The 18,000-nt window shown below is 34.3% G+C and overlaps 1 protein-coding gene across 1 annotated transcript; it reads left to right on the top strand.

The window, feature by feature from the left end:
* The first annotated feature begins 3,651 nt into the window (after nt 1-3,651).
* TYRP1 (tyrosinase related protein 1) lies at nt 3,652-17,682 on the top strand. The gene is made up of 7 exons (XM_045562430.1): nt 3,652-4,119; nt 5,251-5,570; nt 8,182-8,386; nt 11,879-12,046; nt 14,055-14,234; nt 15,478-15,624; nt 16,434-17,682. Exons 1-7 carry the CDS (start codon nt 3,735-3,737, stop codon nt 16,637-16,639), a joined length of 1,611 nt encoding a protein of 536 aa, XP_045418386.1. The 5' UTR covers nt 3,652-3,734; the 3' UTR covers nt 16,640-17,682.
* Nucleotides 17,683-18,000: the final 318 nt, after the last annotated feature.

Genomic DNA, 18,000 nt, shown 5'->3' with positions numbered 1-18,000 from the left:
GAAAGCATGAATAATGATATAGGTGTTGAAGATATTCAATGAATAATTTAAAATCTTCCCACAAAAAGAGCTACTGTCCCAGATGAATCAACAAAGAACAAATTTTCCCACTATTACCTAAACACCTTCACAGATAAGAAAAGGGAAAAACACTCCACAATTTATTCAGTGATTCCAGAATAACTTTGATGCTGAATATAGACAAGTATAGTACTAGAAGAAAAGATATATCTCACTCATGAACATAGATGCAAAAAAAATTCTAGACAAAATGTTAGCCAACCTAAGATTAGAAAACATTCTAGTTTTATTCCACTGTGGTCAGAGATAATATATAATATGATTTCTATTTTTTTTTAGTTTGTTGAGCCATGTTTTGTGGCCTAAGATATGATCAATATTGGAGAATGTTCCACATGCTGATGATAAGAATGTAAATTCAGTAGTTTGGGGGTACAGTGTTCTGTAAATGTCTGTTAGGCTCATTTGTTCGAGAGTCCCTTTTAAGTCCAGTGTTTCTTTATTTATTTTCTGGTTGGATGATCTGTCCAGTTCTGTCAGTGGGGTATCGAAGTCCCCAGCAACAAGGATGTTGCTGTTTGTTCCTTTGCTTAGATCTAGTAGGGTTTGCTTTATGAATCTGTCACTCCTGTGCTAGGTGCATAAATATTTAGGATTGTTATATCTTCTTGCTGAAGTACTGCCTTTACCGTTATATAATAACCATCTTTGTCTTTCTTTACTATTGTTGATTTAAAGCCAATTTTATCTGATATGAGAATGGCTACACGTGCTTTCTTTTGGTTTCTATTTACATATAAATATATACAAAATACTTCATTTTCTTGGAATGGGAATGATTTCTTAACCAAGACATGGAAACTACTAACCATTAAAAAAAAATTGGCTACAATGATATTAAAATTAAGAACTATTCATCAGAAAACTGTATAAAGAATGTGAAAATTAAGCTACAAGTTGGAATATTTTCAGTATAGTATATTTATTTACCTAACAGAAGATTGGAATTCAGAATGTATAAATAACTTCTATGTATCAAGAATAAGACTAAAAACACAATTGAAAAATGGGTAATAAACATGAGAAAAGCATTTCATAGTATTAAATAGTATTAAACCTTGTTAGCTATTGAGATACATGGATTATCATTTTCCATTGATATGACTGGCAATTAATTCTATTAATACAAAGTTTTAGTAAGTTTGTGAATCAATAAGAAAGCTTTACCACTGCTGGTGGGAAAATAAATTTATACAGTCACTTTGGAAAACAATTTGGAATTATCTTGCAAGTATTCACAAACCATGTGAATAGCTATCCTCTTTCTAGATATTCACCATGAAGAAATTTTTATATATGTTCACTAAGAAACATTTACAGACTATTTACAGCAGCACTATTCATAAGACAAAAAAAAAGAAATATCCTGGAAAATAACCCAAATGTCCACTAATAAGAGAATAGCTGAATGGATGGTGTTATGTTCTTACAATGTCATTTAAAAAATCCTACAAAATACTGCTACAGTATTTTACATGCAACTGCTGGGGTATGTTTTAGACATAGTATTAGCGGGAAAAAAATCTGGTCAAGGAAGCTTTCTATAGTAATGATACCATTTTTGTTATTCTAATAGTCTAGAGATCCAGAAAAAAAAGGTTCTCCCGTATGTATGGGATAAATCATCACCAGAATTGTTTTTTAAAGCACTTTAGGAAATATCCTAATATGTATACACATTAATGGAATGTTATGTATATAACAGACCAGAAAAGAAAAAGAAAAAAGAAAGACACTTTAGATTCACAGACACATATCATAATAACCATGATTTGATATTATAATAAATCATGTTGATGGCATAGACAAGAGGCTATGAACAGGAGATTCCTGTTATTCTTTATTTCTTTAATTTATAGACATATATTTAGTTGTCTTTTTTGTTTATAACCGTACACTTAATTTTTTAATATAGTTTTCTAGACAATTTGATGGCTTAGAGTCAAATAGGACAGCCAACCCAAATCATGAATTCTGATAACCTTTATACAGTAATTATGTATTCCAAACTAGAGGTTAGATTTAAAGATTGACTTCATATGCATGGGTTTTCAATTCCAGAACAAAATTCCTCCTGAAACACATGAATCTATCACTTTTAATGCTCTTGCCCTAAAAATTCCTCCTGAAACACATGAATCTATTACTTTTAGTGCTAGTTGTCTTTTTTGTTTGTAACCATACATTCAATTCTTTTAAATGATTTTCTGGAAAATTTTCTAGCTGAGAGTCAGAAAGGACAGCTAACACTGATTATGAATTCTTCTAACATTTGCAGAGTAATGATGTATTATTAAGACAAACTAAAACTGGCATTTGAAGATTGACTTCCTATGCATGAATTTTCAACTTCAGGGGAAAATTCCTCTTGAAGTCTATGAATCTCTTATCCTTAGTGCCACTGGTTTTACATTGCTTGAAGAGAAAGTAGGAAATAAGAAGCCATTCAGTTGGCATCTTCTAAACAATAGAAGGAGCAGCTATACTGTGGCACTTTGCCACAAAAGAGATGCCAGCCTCTATGGATGGAGGTGATAGAATAGGACCACCTACTCTGTGAAAGCCCATTGGGCACCATGACAGGCAATGCCACGTGATGTGGTGTAATCATATCTGATGCCTTTTCTATTATATTTACTCTCTCTACAAATTGTAAGAATGGCAGCATTTGTTTTCAAGACAGAGCACAACCAAAATCTACCATTAGGTACAAGCACTAGCCTGGCCTTTGTATCACTAAGAAAAAGTAATTAATCTTGTTTCCTCCTCTAAAGATATACTGTCAGAGGAAAAAAGTAAAATCTCTACAATGAAGACAAATCTCTCTAATTTCACTGACTTGTATTCCAAACTAGTGCTTCTGACCTTTTCTTAAAACCATAAGCATCACAAGGAATCCGGTGAGAAAGGAATCATGTGCTGATCAAGTTCTTAAACAGCAGAAAAACCCACTGAAGTGAAAAGAGATTAGTAAAGGGTGGAGAAGGGGACTGGCCCCTCCCAACTAGGGTGAGCTGATTTGGGATTAATTATCAGGCAGAAACCCACGTGCAATTAACAGCTCTGACATCAGGGGACACACAAGTATAAAACACTCAGCTCTAAGGGAAGTTTAGCAGAGAAACCCCCCTGGAATTTAAGGTACTACAGAGAAGCTCTATGGTGAGTGGGTGGGCTCCTGCCACAACTCCATTAGCATGGGGGCCTTTAAATCACAGAAATTAACTTGCTGGAAATCTGCTCCCAATTCTTCTTTACATGGTTAAATGTAATTAATGGTGGTGACCTGTTAATAAATGCTCTTGATAAATGATATCCAGGAGAAGTGTGTATGTGTATACACACACACACATATGTATATAAAAGGAAGAGAACTAAATGACTAGAACAGGTAATTTAATTATGTCATTAAGTCAAATTTTAAAGGTAAATTATTATTTTTAGTATTTGTTTGAAATGTCATTTTACAGATATGGATTCCATTTTGAAGGTGAGTTGGGAAGGTTCCTACCATTTATAAGAGTACAAAAAAAACTTGCATAATTCCATTTTACTTTCTCCTTTTCAGTGGGATTTTACTCTGTGTGCCTTAATCTTCTCTAGGTAGAGGACCATAAACCAGATCTCTGTTTTGTACTCTTACTTCAAGCAGAATGGAAGCTCATAAACTCCTGTCTCTGGGATGTATCTTCTTGCCCCTGCTGCTTTTTCAGCAGGCCTGGGCTCAATTCCCACGGGAATGCACCACCGTTGAGGCTTTGAGAAGTGGTGAGTGTTGCCCAGACCTGTCCCCTGTGTCTGGGCCTGGGACAGACCAGTGTGGCTCATCATCCGGGAGGGGCAGGTGTGAGGCTGTGATTGCAGACTCACGGCCCCACAGTCCCCACTACCCCCATGATGGCAGAGATGATCGGGAGGCCTGGCCCATGCGGTTCTTCAATAGGACATGCCACTGTAATGGCAATTTCTCAGGACACAACTGTGGGACTTGCCGTCCTGGGTGGAGAGGAGCTGCCTGCGACCAGAGGGTTCTCACAGGTAAGTTGAGGGAGAAATGGGTTTATAGTCTTGATGAGACTCAAGGCTCTAAATAGAATCCTAAATCATTTGAGCTGGAGGAATACCTAGAAATCATAGTTTTCACAGCTGGGGAAACTGAGGCTTAGAAAGATTAGGAAACTTATTTGATTTAAAGGGTTGGGGTTGAAGCTCAGACCTTCTGACTATTTCCTTCTGACACATTTGTTCAGTAATCACTATGTGGTAGGAACTGTGTTTATAACTAGTCCTCTCAGTAACTCCTCAAGGTAAATATGTTCATTGTCATAGGTGAGGTTCAGAGAGGTAAAATCCACATAGTTGGTACTTGATAAGGCTGATTCACCTGCAATCTGTCTAGCTCTTATATTTCAACTTCTTCTACTACCCCTGATAATGCACCAAGAAGTTTCTGAACGTCATGATCAAATTCAGGCATTTTAGATGAACTGTCTGGCCTATCACCTAAATAGCATTAAATAACAAAGTATTCAATAGTAACAGCCAGCAATATTTGATTGTTTTCTATATGCCAGACATTGGACTAAGTGTTGAACAGAACATTTATTGAGTCCTTATTATAAGCTGTGCCCTGATCTAATTGGTTTTATGTGTGTGTTCTTTGATCTTTACAACTCTATAAAGCAGGCATTATTTTCATCCACATTTTACAGATGAAAAACTGAGGCTTAGAAAAATATGCCCAAAGTCATAGAACAAGTCTCTGGTGTTTAGCCACTATGCTACACCACCGACCTTTTCTTTGTAAGATTTATGACGTTAAAAGGCAGAAAAATCCAAGAAAAATGCCAATAGTGGGCAAAAAATAATGTGACAAGAATCACAGAATCATAAAATCCATAAGTAAGATTAAAGAAATCTAACAAGAATCCTAGAGTCAACTGGAGAGAGAAAAAGACAGAGGGAGGGAAAGAAAGAGAAAAAGAAAGAAAGGGGTTTGAGTTAGGGGTATTTTTAAAGGTACAAAATAATTTAAAACAGATTTGAATATATGGACATAGAACCATGAATGGATAAAGGAGTCATGGGCTGTTACAAGATGAATATTATTCTTTTCTACCCATCCCCACAAAGCAGGTGTTTTCATGTTTGAATTTTGTATCCTTCAAGTCAGGAGAAATCTTCTGGACTTAAGTAAAGAAGAAAAGAACCACTTTATCCAGGCCTTGGATATGGCAAAGCGCACAACTCATCCTTTATTTGTCATTGCCACCAGGAGATCAGAAGAAATATTGGGTCCAGATGGCAATACGCCACAATTTGAGAACATTTCCATTTATAACTACTTTATTTGGACACACTACTATTCAGTCAAAAAGACTTTCCTTGGGGCAGGGCAGGAAAGCTTTGAAGTGGATTTCTCTCATGAGGGACCAGCTTTTCTCACATGGCACAGGTACCACCTACTGCGTTTGGAGAGAGACATGCAGGTATGTAGGAAACCTTTTGGTTTTCAGACTCTTTACAGATGAAGTGCCTTGTTGGTAAGTCATCTTAATTCACTGCTTTTCCAAATGATCGGAACATGTGATGACAAAGCAGTTTCATGTTATTAATCTGCCTCTGACATTCAGCTAAGTTTCTCCCTGTTTTGATTACTTGTTAATGAATCGTTATCTTTTGTGAAGTGAAAAGAGGGTAATAGGAATAATGAGAAAGCCAACTGAGATATTTGTAGTTGTAAATTAAGAGTTTGAAAATACTCTACAACTCTAGAATTTAAGAAATGACTCTCATAAAATTGGAAATCTCATTTGACATGTCTCCCTTCTCCACTAACCATAAGCAAATGCCCCCTCCTGGTCTGGATGATACAGGTGTGTAGATAATTCTCAGTATTCCCAGTCCCAGATGTACACCTCATCATTCTACTTGATTCTTTCCAATATGGCATAGGGTTAAATCATGGGGAAAAAAACCCTTTCCCTTTAGATTACCATATTTTCATTGAACTACATTTTTTTCCATGCCCCTTACCACTTTGGTGCTTAGAGAAGAAATCTATTAAAAAAATTTTACATCACTATATGAGATGACAAATATGTTAATTTGACATATCTTGACTGGAGTAATAACTTTACCATGTATATGTATACCAAAATACCATGTTGTACACCTTAAATATATATAATTTGAAAAAAGGATCAAAATATCACATCAGTCAGGCATTATTTTTAATGAAAAAACATTGGCCTTTTTTTGGCATAAAGTGAACCTCAACTTAAGCACAGTTATTTCATGCTTATTTTTCAAGCAGATACGCTCAAAACACATTACAGTATCTAGTAACATAGATACCTTATTCTTCTTTCTTTTACCAACTGAGAAAAATTATTGGTATTTTAAAATAAGATTTTAAATTATTAGATTTCAACTAGGAAATCTACAAAGTAAGCATGTTTCCCATGTGAAATAACAGCAATGGATTTCTCCCTCCAAGTTAAAATTTAAAAATTAACCTAAAAGTGTCTAAAGACAGAAAAGGTGTTTAAATTCATTTATTGATTTTCAGGATGCCTGTGCCAGCATTATTCCGAGAAAAAAAATGGTTGGAAGAGAGAATTAATGCACTAAAATATGAAATAAAATATTCTTTTGAAAGTAGTCTATCCATATGCAGTTTGAGAATGATTAAATGCATTCATCTGATACTCCGAACATCATATTTTATAGCTCTGATTACAAGTAAGACATTTAGTAGATTATGAGTAGATAAATCTGTCATTTGTAATTTACTGCAGATCTTCATGCCTTTAAAGTCATTTTCCCATGGGTACACCAAAATGAAAGGGCAGGTGGAAAGTATCTAAAAGCTTCGATTTTTCCTGTGTAAACTTCAACCTCCATGACTTACATTTTTAAAACCCAACAGCATGAGGGATCTAACAAATTACAATCTAAATGTAATGCACAGCTGAAATGCCACATGAATATGCTCTGGCTCCCAAATGTCAGTTGCTGAACCACAAAGCTACTCTTAATGATCCCTTGGAAGCTGTTACTAATTTTTGTGAACCACAATGATGGCTTTCTAAAGGAGAGCTACAAACCCCTAGAGACCAATAAATGGGGATGACTTGGAAAGCTTTTGGCTCTCTAGAACATCCAAGGATAAGGAAATGCTTCCTAGAGAGGGATTTAAAATGAAAAAGCAGTAATGTATTGAGTGCTTGGGATTTAAGATAAAACAATGGCGATCCCGACATTTAAATCTCACACTCTAAATATAACTCTTCAAAGACCAAAAAAACTGAGAAATAACAAGTAAATATATGTCCTAAGGGACACAGTAAAATAAGCATGTGATCTCGAGCCCAGCATTTTTTAAAAATATGAGATCAGCTCTAAATAGAAACTAAGTCTCTGGTCTAAAGAACAATAGGCACAAAGATTAATTTTGCTTCTGCTCAGCATTTCTGTCTGTATGAGTTTTATCCAGAAGCCTGAGTCTTAATAGTTTACATTTGGAAACAGGGTCTCTAAATGAAACACCAAATCGTGCCCAGGCAGATAAGTGTGAAAAAGCCCATGTGACCTGTGGCCAAACCAGAATCTAAATACCTAAAGTCATTCAAATGAAATTTCAAAACAGAACAAAACAAAAATCACTGTTCCACAAAACATTTTTCAAGGCTGGATCTGGCTCCAGACTAAAAGTTAGTTATGCTTGAATGAAAGATAGGAAAATGGAAGAATGTGGAAATGTCAAGGAGAGGATGTTATTACTGATCATTTTTGGTATAACCAATAGAAATGTAATTACCTGCCTAAAAAAGAAAAGGAAGACCTTTTTCACCTCCAAATCACTTGCATATTTTCTTCATAATGAGTTTCATTCCCTCTGGTGCTTATCATAAATTCTAAGCTTTGTTAAATTAGGTGTTTGACCCCTTTGGGGCCCTCAGACGCCACTGATACACTGACTGGTACTTCAGTGGCTGAAAGGAGCTACTAGAAATAGACTGTCAGAGAGTAAACCAAGCAAAGAAGAAGAATTGTAAACAGAAACAGAAAATATTAACAAGAGTTTTTGTGATCTAGGACATGTTGCAAGAGCCTTCTTTCTCCCTTCCTTACTGGAATTTTGCAACTGGGAGAAACGTTTGTGATATCTGCACTGATGACTTGATGGGATCAACTAGCAACTTTGATTCCACTCTTATAAGCCCGAACTCTGTCTTTTCTCAATGGCGAGTGCTCTGTGACTCTTTGGAAGATTATGATACCCTGGGAACGCTTTGTAACAGTAAGTTCCAAATGACAGCTAGGAGTCAGAACTTCTCTTTAGAAGTTAAATATTTTAAAGTTTACTTATATAGAATCAGTGTAGAGCTATTCACTAAGTGCCTCGAATATTCAAGGCAATCTATAAAGGTGCTCCAGAGGAAACAAAGTGCATACACACTTTTAAATTCCTTTTCTTGAGTAATTTGGTCAGTGCATTGCTAACTTCCTTATTTTGGAAATGTCTAAGTGTATAAACTAATCCTCTTAGTTTTCTTAGCACCGCTTAGTAGTCATGTGTCTTGTGTTGGAATTTCACAGAAAATATTTCCCAAGAAAATCTGAAAAATGTGCAAAAAGAGTTGGAGATATCCTGGGAGGGAAAAAAAAAGAAAAAAAATAATTCTTTATGCTTATTCAGTCAGAAAGTTAAAAACCAAAAGGTGATATCAAGGATACCTTTTAGAAAAGGAAGGTATTGTATTGATGTGTGCTAGCTAGCTGCTTTCCAGCTATCCCAAAGTGAACACAGTAAAAGAATGTCTAACCATGCCTAACCCATTGACTCAGCATCCTTTCTCCAGTGCGAATGCCACCTCTGTCATAGGTCAAGTTTCTGTTACATGTGTATTTGTCCTTAAGCTTTGCATTCTCGTCCTTTGGTTACATTATAATCTGTCCCTGTGCTAATAATCAAGATTTAATTATTAGACTCTCCAACCCCACTTTATTTTTCATTTTCAGGCATGTCTGGCTATTTTGAACTTTTGTTCTTTCATATAAAACTAGAATTATGTGACTTTATTTTATTATTATAGTCATGCATATTTATTCTGCATATATTTTTATGTATAAAATATTAAGTTATTTATAAACTTATACAAAGTGTATTCTAAATACATCAGAAGGAATTAGGTATATTTTTCACCATTAGAAGATTATTTAGCTGTACATAGGAATTAAAGAAAGGATAGTATATATGAAATTGTCCTTTGTATAAGTTTAAAAATTAGAATAAATTTTTGTTTGGCATGTTGAACAAGTGGTCCCACCTTGTGGCAGAGAAATGAAATTGATGATCAGAATATCTTCAGATGCCAAAGCATATATTTCTTTCTGACTATGCTGTTGTATTTTGGCCTGGGAATTTTCCAGACATTTTCCAATCTTCCTGATGATTGGATACCAAAATAAACACAATTTAAATGAGTAAATAAAATTATAACATAGAAGGGGAGAAGAAAGAAGAGATTTTGTTTTTATAACAGTTTTTCTTGTCAGTTAATATACCAAATTTCCTAACTCAGACACACAGTTTCATGACAAATTGAAGATTATTTATTTTAAGTTAAACAAATTTCAAATTTCTTGTCTTGGTTAAAAATATAAAGACTTAGCTTAGCATTTTATTTATTAGACTAGAGAAAGAAAATAACCTAACATTTTATTGAACACATATTATGTGTCTGATATGGTGTTAAATGCTTTAATATGGTATTCTATTTAATCTTCATAGCAATTTTTTCTTTCCTCTGCTTTTCTTTTGGGATGATCTTATCCATTGCTGTGGTTTCATTGATCACTTTTTTATAAGAGACCCATACATATACATATTTAGATCACATTTCCCTTAGGGATTTTATATCTATGTCTTCATATCCTTGTTACATAGTATCTCTTCAGCATTCCATTAATGCAACAAACTTGGTATATTGAAAATGTAAATTGTTATACCTAACATTCTTCCAGCAACTAAAATATCATCACTGATTCATCATATAAAGAACATTGTTCTTTCTTCACAATACTTCTCAAGTCTATTTTTTCCTTCAGATAATTGGAACTTTCCACTTATATTTAGGTGGAACTACCACAGGACTCAGATCCATAATAGATGCAATGGCAGAAGTTGTCCATGTGCGAACAAATTTAAAAATCAGTGGGCTAAAAATATACTGGTTTAAGTAGTTTCTTTACTGTCAGAATTCTCTGCTATGTGGCTCCACGGGCAAAATAGGATGTAGCGTTTCAAAACCCAAGTAATCAATGCTTGTTTCTTGGAATTTATTGATAGTTCCCTGAGCAGTAATCCCCAAAACATCAACTTGAATTAATAGTTTAATTACTGGAAAGTTGTTGGCAATATACACCCCAAAAATGTACATGCATTTTCCAGTCCCAATATAGGCATATGTTTTATTTATATATTATATAAAGTTCATTATGCCAATTCATCAGGTACTAATTACTATGTTAATTGTAAAGCACAGAACACAGGAAGCTTTATGAATGAGATAAAAGGAACATGAGATGAAGTTGTAATATTATCTCTTCTAGTCTAGTGGATTAATTTGCTTGTCCCTCTAGGACACATTGATTCTTCTCTGGAGACCATTGGATAGACTGGTGCAAAATGCTCCTAACCAATCTCTTCTCCCACCAATCTAAGGCTTCAATTTCTCTCTACTTCCTAATGAATGAAATATAACTTTCTCATCTTGGTATTTGATTTTTTCACAATATGACTCTTGTCTGGCTTCCCATTTTTCCCACAGTCCACAACTCTCCTACATTGCCACATACTCCAGACAAGCTATTTCCCAAACAGGCCCTTTTGTACAGTTAGTATGATTGTTCCCATATAATGACAGGCATCAAACAACTCTTCAACACCTATTAAATGACAGGCACTATGCCAAGACTGAGAGATACAAAGATTTTTTTATTATAGATAGGAGTTTTTTAATAGAGATAAGAAAGCTTATCATCTTGTTATTTCCTCTGCCTAATATGTTTGTCTTGTAAAATTTCTATTTCACCTGTGGAAATTCTTTTCAATCCTTCAAAGCTCTTTGTAAATCTCTCTTCTTTATGAAGCCCCCCCTTTCCCTCTCTCTCCCCCTATCCTTTAAGGCATCTGTCATATTATCTATCCTTAGTATCATAGCTCTTTGTTTGCCTGTTTGTTCCTGCCCTTCAAAATCTTAGTTTATTCCTCACATTAATTTCTGGAAAAGGTGAGAAATATGTGTTGATTGAAATATGTCCTACTTTCCAAAGAGATTTAAGGTTATTTTTGCTTATTTTTCTGAAGGCTTAAACCAATGGCATTTGGGTGCAAAATTTAATGTATATATGAAATATAGATTTCAACGTGGAATTTAAGTTTATGAGATTATTTTGGCAAAATTCAGTTTTCCATGGAATTTTCATTTTAATACATTCTCGTGAAAGAAGCTTACGTTGGCTTAACAAACACCAGGGCCGTATCTGTTAGTGTGATCATTTTTTTCTTCAGATGTTTTTATGTATCACATATCTATTCTATTCACATAAGTAGGACATAGTAACTTAGATTTTCTCACGTTCATGCTACTACATATGCATTTTTAAATTTTCTCTTCTACCAAGGAGAACCTATATTTCAGTGTTTGTGCTATATGTAAAGTTTTAAAGAACAATGCTAAGACCTCTAAACATTTTGTGAATGTTTGCATACCCCATCTTTTTCCAGGCACTGAGAATGGGCCAATTAGGAGAAATCCGGCAGGAAATGTGGCTAGACCAATGGTGCAACGTCTTCCTGAACCACAGGATGTCGTTCAGTGCTTGGAAGTTGGTTTATTTGACACGCCTCCTTTTTATTCCAATTCTACAAATAGTTTCCGAAACACTGTAGAAGGTAAGTAAACAAAATCAGTGCTTTGAATTGACCTAGTTACCAGAGTAAACGGAAGTATTCAAAAGCGGGTCTCTTTGAAATGGCTTTGAATAGCATATTGACCCTGTGAGTTTATGTGAGTGAGGTTGCCTATTATTATGCAGAAGTTCAGAAAAGAACTTTCTTAAAGAGAAATGTCAGACCATGAAACTCTTTTGAATTATTATAGGAAAAGCCCTTGGAAATTATTCTTCAGTCTCTTAAACATCTAAAAACTATTTAAATTCATATTTCTGATAACTAGCTGGCCAATATGTGTAACTATACCAATGTCTAGCACTGGCAAATATTAGTCATATTCAAAACTTTGACAGCTTACTAAAATTTTTTTCTTGAAAAAAATAAGAGTAACAATAAAAGAATTCCAAACAATCAGTTGACATGCAGTAAAGCCTTCTTTGGGCAAATGCTTTGTTTAGGTCTGTATGAACCTGTAACTTTTTTTGAAGGTCTATAAAAATTCAATTTAGCATCTACTGACATTTAATTTGATTTTCCTTGTTTCTCTCAAAGGTTTTTTAAAACTGAGGTCTAAAGAGGCAAATCCAAATCGTCTAAATCCATACCTTTATATAATAAATTCTGATATCTCCAAATCATGCTTGATATATATTTAAAGTTCAAAAGGAATATAACCACATTTAACTTTGTTATAAACTTGTTCTTGTCAAATTTTACCATAAAAATAACATGGAACATGTCAGATTTATCCTACTCCCCTCAAAAATGGGAATAGAATTCCCTGCCCTATGATCCAAGACAGTTGATACATAAATCTGATAATTATTTTTAATTCTTTCCCCTTTATGCTCAAAATTTATGCCATGTTTATTTATCTTTATGCTTATTTTAATTTTAATAACTGCATGAATACATCGATTTGGAGATCATTCAATAAATAATCACTGTATTTTGACTAAACTGGCATCCATAAACTAAGGCTATAAGTACTGATATCTTAAAAAATGTGCAGATTGTGTCTTCTTAATGTCCAATCAGAAGACAAATTATACTGATTTCCTGACACAATGTATAAAAAGACTAGTGACTAGCCATAAGCCACATACATTAGAGGCAATCTTTAAATACTTTTTGAATCAAGTAATAATGTAACAGATGCATGAAAAAGTAATTAATGAATAAATAATTGTCTGTAAGAATACAATTAATCTTAGGCAAAGAGAGAACAGGTTAATATATTTTAAATTTGGATTTCATTCATAATATACAACTTTTTCCTGATCTCCCACTCCTAGTCTTTCAAACCAATCAGACAACCTACATCACAGATCCTCCCTTTTAATTTGTGACCTGTCCTGTGTCTATCTTGGTCTTCTCCCTTATATATGGAATTTATAGAGAAATATATATGTGAAAGGGAGATATTTATCAAAAGTTTTATAAATGTTTTGACAGTAGGCTTTTCAAATGTTTACAACTAGTACAGAGATGGTAAGAAAGTTCTGGAAAATTATAACTTCCCCACAAAAATAATTTTCTAAAAATAAACATGCTGACAGTCATTCAAAAGGAGTAAGGTAGGAGGCTGAAGTAACATCTGGCAATTTAAGTTCCAAGACAGTCAGAGAGGTGTTCTCCCAATTGTGTCAGCAGTTTTTAGTAGAAACTGGAGATTTCTGCTAATCTTCATTTCTATGTAGAACAATGTCTGCCTTGTCAAAATAGAGTGTTCTATATATTCTGACTGGTATCCTTTGCAGGTCATTATTTTTAACTTAGAGGCTACATTTAGAATGTCATACTACTAGCATAAAACAAACCTAGCTCTGGGTATAGCAAGTATATGTCATCAACCATAGGTACAGAGAAGCAATGCTATCATATTAAGGCAAAAATTGGCCTGACATGCTTAGGAAAAATTGTTTCCCAATATAATCACTGCCGTTGACTTGAAAAGTGAGATATTTGCAATGGTTTTTACTATTCCCATCCTTGCTTTTATATCTAGGTTACAGTGATCCCACAGGAAGGTATGACCCTGCTGTTCGAACCCTTCACAATTTGGCTCATCTATTCCTGAATGGAACAGGGGGACAAACCCATGTATCTCCAAATGATCCTATTTTTGTCCTCCTGCATACTTTCACTGATGCAGTCTTTGATGAATGGCTGAGGAGATACAATCCTGGTGAGATACTTTCAAGTACCTTTTGCAGACTTAGCCAAACAGACTGTTATAGTGGCAAAGTTGTCAGTTGACACATAAAATACACTTCAAAATAAGGGTAAAATAGCTATAATATCTAGCCATTTCCAGATGTTCAAAGCCACTTTGAAAAGGCAGGCAAGTTTCCTACAGTTATGGAGGCTGAGAAGTCCAAGGTTGAGGAGCTGTGTCTATTGAGAGCTTTCTTGCTGGTATGGACTCTGCATAGTCCCAAGTTGGCATGGGACATCGCATCCTGGACTGAACATCCTAGCTCAGGTCTCTTCTCATTCTCTTCTTATAAAACCACCAGTTCTTCTCCCATGATGACCCATTAGTCCATTAATACATGAAAGGATTAATCTATTCATGAGGGCAGAGTCCTCATGAAGGGGACAAATATTCAAACCCAGCCTTCTCACATATTCTGACTCTTCCAAATATATTCCCATTAGTGTCTGCCCAAGCCCACTTCCAATTCTGGTTTTATGACATTGTATTTGGTATTTAATTTTGCCAACATAAATATAGGACAAACAAACAAACAAACAAAACCAATATTTTGACACAAATAGCCTATCACTCCTTTTATCCCTGATGGCAGAAACTCACTAATAAAATAAATGCCCATTGTTTATGCTTAAATAGAAAGAGGAGAGATGGCAGCAAGCAAATAGGATTTCAGGACCTTGATTCAAAACTTTAATTATTTTTCATTAACAGAGTAAAACCCTGGGAATAAAGCTAATAATGATTTCTCTAAAAGTAAACAGAAAAAATAAAAAGTATCAAGTAGAAATATTCATAGTCAAGGACAATCTCCAGTAGATACACTGTATCTCAAATTTTAATTATAGATGATGCTACAACAAATGTCAGGTCCACCTTTTTCTTTGGTTTTGAAAAATAAGTTTAATAAATTTTATTCAAATGAGTTCCTGTAATTTAAAAATAAAACGATTGATGATCATCATAGATGATAAAATACTCCTCTGCTTTTAAACCTTCGTTTTCTATTCAGTGATATGTTATTGCTGTGTTCAAAGCATTTGAACTCTGTTTTATGTAATTCCCTGTTCTGCTGTAGGGAAACTTTCTTTATGTCTTTATTCGGTGTAAAATTTTTTCATGTTCTCCTTGAATATCGGACACCTTCAGAACATAATAATGACATTAATAGTAACTTTATTATGTTCATTAACATGTTGTCTTTGGAATAATTTAGATATATCCACATTTCCATTGGAAAATGCCCCCATTGGACATAATAGACAATACAATATGGTGCCATTCTGGCCTCCGATTACCAACACAGAAATGTTTGTTACTGCTCCAGACAACCTGGGATATACTTATGAAGTTCAATGGCCAAGTAAGTATTAAAAATGTATTTTTACTGTGATGATTTCCCAAGGAAAACTTGTTCTCTTTAAAGTAATCACAGTATTCTAAGGCTACATTTTCCATTTGGATTGAGAGGCTTTTATTTGTATTTTTATTTGGGGATAAAGAGAGGGAATTTAACATTTGCTAACAGCCCACTCTAACCTGGTATTGAGCCGATTACAAAGCACTCTATCTCATTTAATCTTCACAACCCTTTGAAGTGACTATTATGATCTTCCTTTTGCACATAAAGAAGCTGAATCTTAAAGAGATTAACTGTTAAAGATCCGCATTTCTGGTAAGGGGAGAGAATGAGTTTTGAGCTTAGGCCCATGTAATAGTTCCAGTTTTTCTACTACACCATGTTGCCTCCATTCATCTATCCTAAAGCAAGAGGGAGTGAGTACTCTGAGCTACTTTTTCTAAGATTTTGAACTTTAGAACTTTTTTAATTTTAAATTTCTGTTTCAACAAAGGTAGTAGGGCATGGTGGAAGAGCATAGAATTTGGATTCTGAAAAATCTGGACTGCAAAACCAACTTTACTGCTTATTCACCAAGTAACCTTGGTCAAATGATTCAAACTCTTTGAGCCATCATTTTCTCATCTTTGGGATATTAAAAGAAATTAGAAAGTGCCTTTGAGATGACAAGTGCAACCGTAGGCAATGTGACCAATATAAATTAAATATCAGGATTTCGATTACAGTGCCTGGGATGGTGCCTAAATTTGGAGCATTGAATTTTTGGTGATAGCTATTTTACTGTTTATTTTTTTACTCTTCTTTTCCAATAGGTCGGGATTTTAGTATATCTGAGATCATTACCATAGCAGTAGTTGCCGCTTTAGTATTGGTTGCAGTCATTTTTGTGAGTGCTTCTTGTCTGATTCGTGCCAGAAGCAACATGGATGAAGCCAATCAGCCTCTCCTCACCGATCAGTATCAACACTATGATGAAGAGTATGAAAAGTTACAGAATCGTAATCAGTCTATGGTCTGATGACAAAGTGACCTAATGTCTTAGACATTAGTGCCACAAAATTATCTGGTTGAAAAATAATAAATTGAGTTACTAACAATATTTTCTTACACTTTCTTTCATATATATACATATGTTGGAACTGACGTTCCATGCATTTGTTTTCAGAGCTGGGAAGAGTCATTCAGACTCTTTTCATGAGGTTCTAATTTTCAGCTCTATTTAAAATGGTGGGTTGCACTGTTTCCATGATATTTAAGGGGATAGTGTAAATATCTTTGGCATGTTTTAAAGGTTGACTATATGATGATTTAAATAAGGTGCTGTGCTTTGCTTATATGTTGAAGGAAAATAATGTTTGCTAGTAAATCTATATTTAAAATACATGAGTGGGCATTTCTATATTGTTAAAATATAAATACATTTCCATTCATTAATATTGGTCAACAGATATAAAGGAAGCCACATTTATTAGTTAAAATAAATTATCTGGTGTTATAAATAAATGAGATCTTGATTAACTTTTTAAAATTGGACTTCCCATTTAAACATCGTTCAAATATATCATTTAGTCAGCATATATTATTTAGTCTTAGGGTCAAGGCCACAACAAAATCACAGTCTTTGTCACACTTTAAAGAGGTAAAAGTTTCGATACTGCCTATGTTTGACACGTTCCCCACCTCTCAATTCAATGAAAAAGGAACTACCCATGTATACATTTCACCTGCTAATTTATCTTCTAATATCTTAGAAGTCCACAAAGAAAGCATAAAGGTAGAGAATATGCTTCATAGTGCTCTACAAATAGTATTCTATTCATTGTGCTTAATTTAAATAGCATTCTCTTATCATTTATGAGCCTTTTTTGTATTTTCAAAATAAAATATTAAATACTATTTTATTGGTCCCCTTTTCTGTCTAGTTTCATAAGAATGCTATTTTTCTCCCATCTTCTAATATGAAATTTTTTTCTCTTTTCGATTTTGTGCTACAAAACAATATTCCCAAGAAAGACTATATGAGCTGATCATAAGCAAATAAATGTTTTAATTAAAATTGGTGGCCAGGAGCAGTGGCTCACATTTGTAATCCCAGCACTTTGGGAAGCTGAGGTGGGAGGCTTGCATGAGGCCAGCAGTTTGAGACTAACCTGGGCAACATAGTGAGACCCCATCTCTGAAAAAAAAAATTTTAATTTATCCAGGTATGGTGGCATGTACCTATAGTCCCAGCTACTTGGGAGACTGAGGCAGGAAGATCACTGGAGCCCAGGAGGATGAGGCTGCAGAAGCTACCATCACGCCTGGGTGACAGAGTGAGACCTTTTCTTTAAAAAAATAATAATAAAAATAAAAATGGTAAAAAGAAATAATAACAAT

This window comes from Lemur catta, chromosome 10, assembly GCF_020740605.2.
Source record: "Lemur catta isolate mLemCat1 chromosome 10, mLemCat1.pri, whole genome shotgun sequence".
NCBI classification, from domain to species: domain Eukaryota; kingdom Metazoa; phylum Chordata; class Mammalia; order Primates; family Lemuridae; genus Lemur; species Lemur catta.
The sequence above is the reverse complement of the archived record's forward strand: the minus strand, read 5'-3'. Positions and strand labels throughout refer to the sequence as shown.

What these genes read in the sequence shown, in the direction of transcription:
- TYRP1 (XM_045562430.1), top strand. Translation starts at nt 3,735, where the DNA reads ATGGAAGCTCATAAACTCCTGTCTCTGGGATGTATCTTCTTGCCCCTG. An exon ending in CGACCAGAGGGTTCTCACAG is followed by an intron (nt 4,120 to 5,250) that starts GTAAGTTGAGGG and finishes GTATCCTTCAAG; the next exon opens with TCAGGAGAAATCTTCTGGAC. An exon ending in GCTGAGGAGATACAATCCTG is followed by an intron (nt 14,235 to 15,477) that starts GTGAGATACTTT and finishes GGAATAATTTAG; the next exon opens with ATATATCCACATTTCCATTG.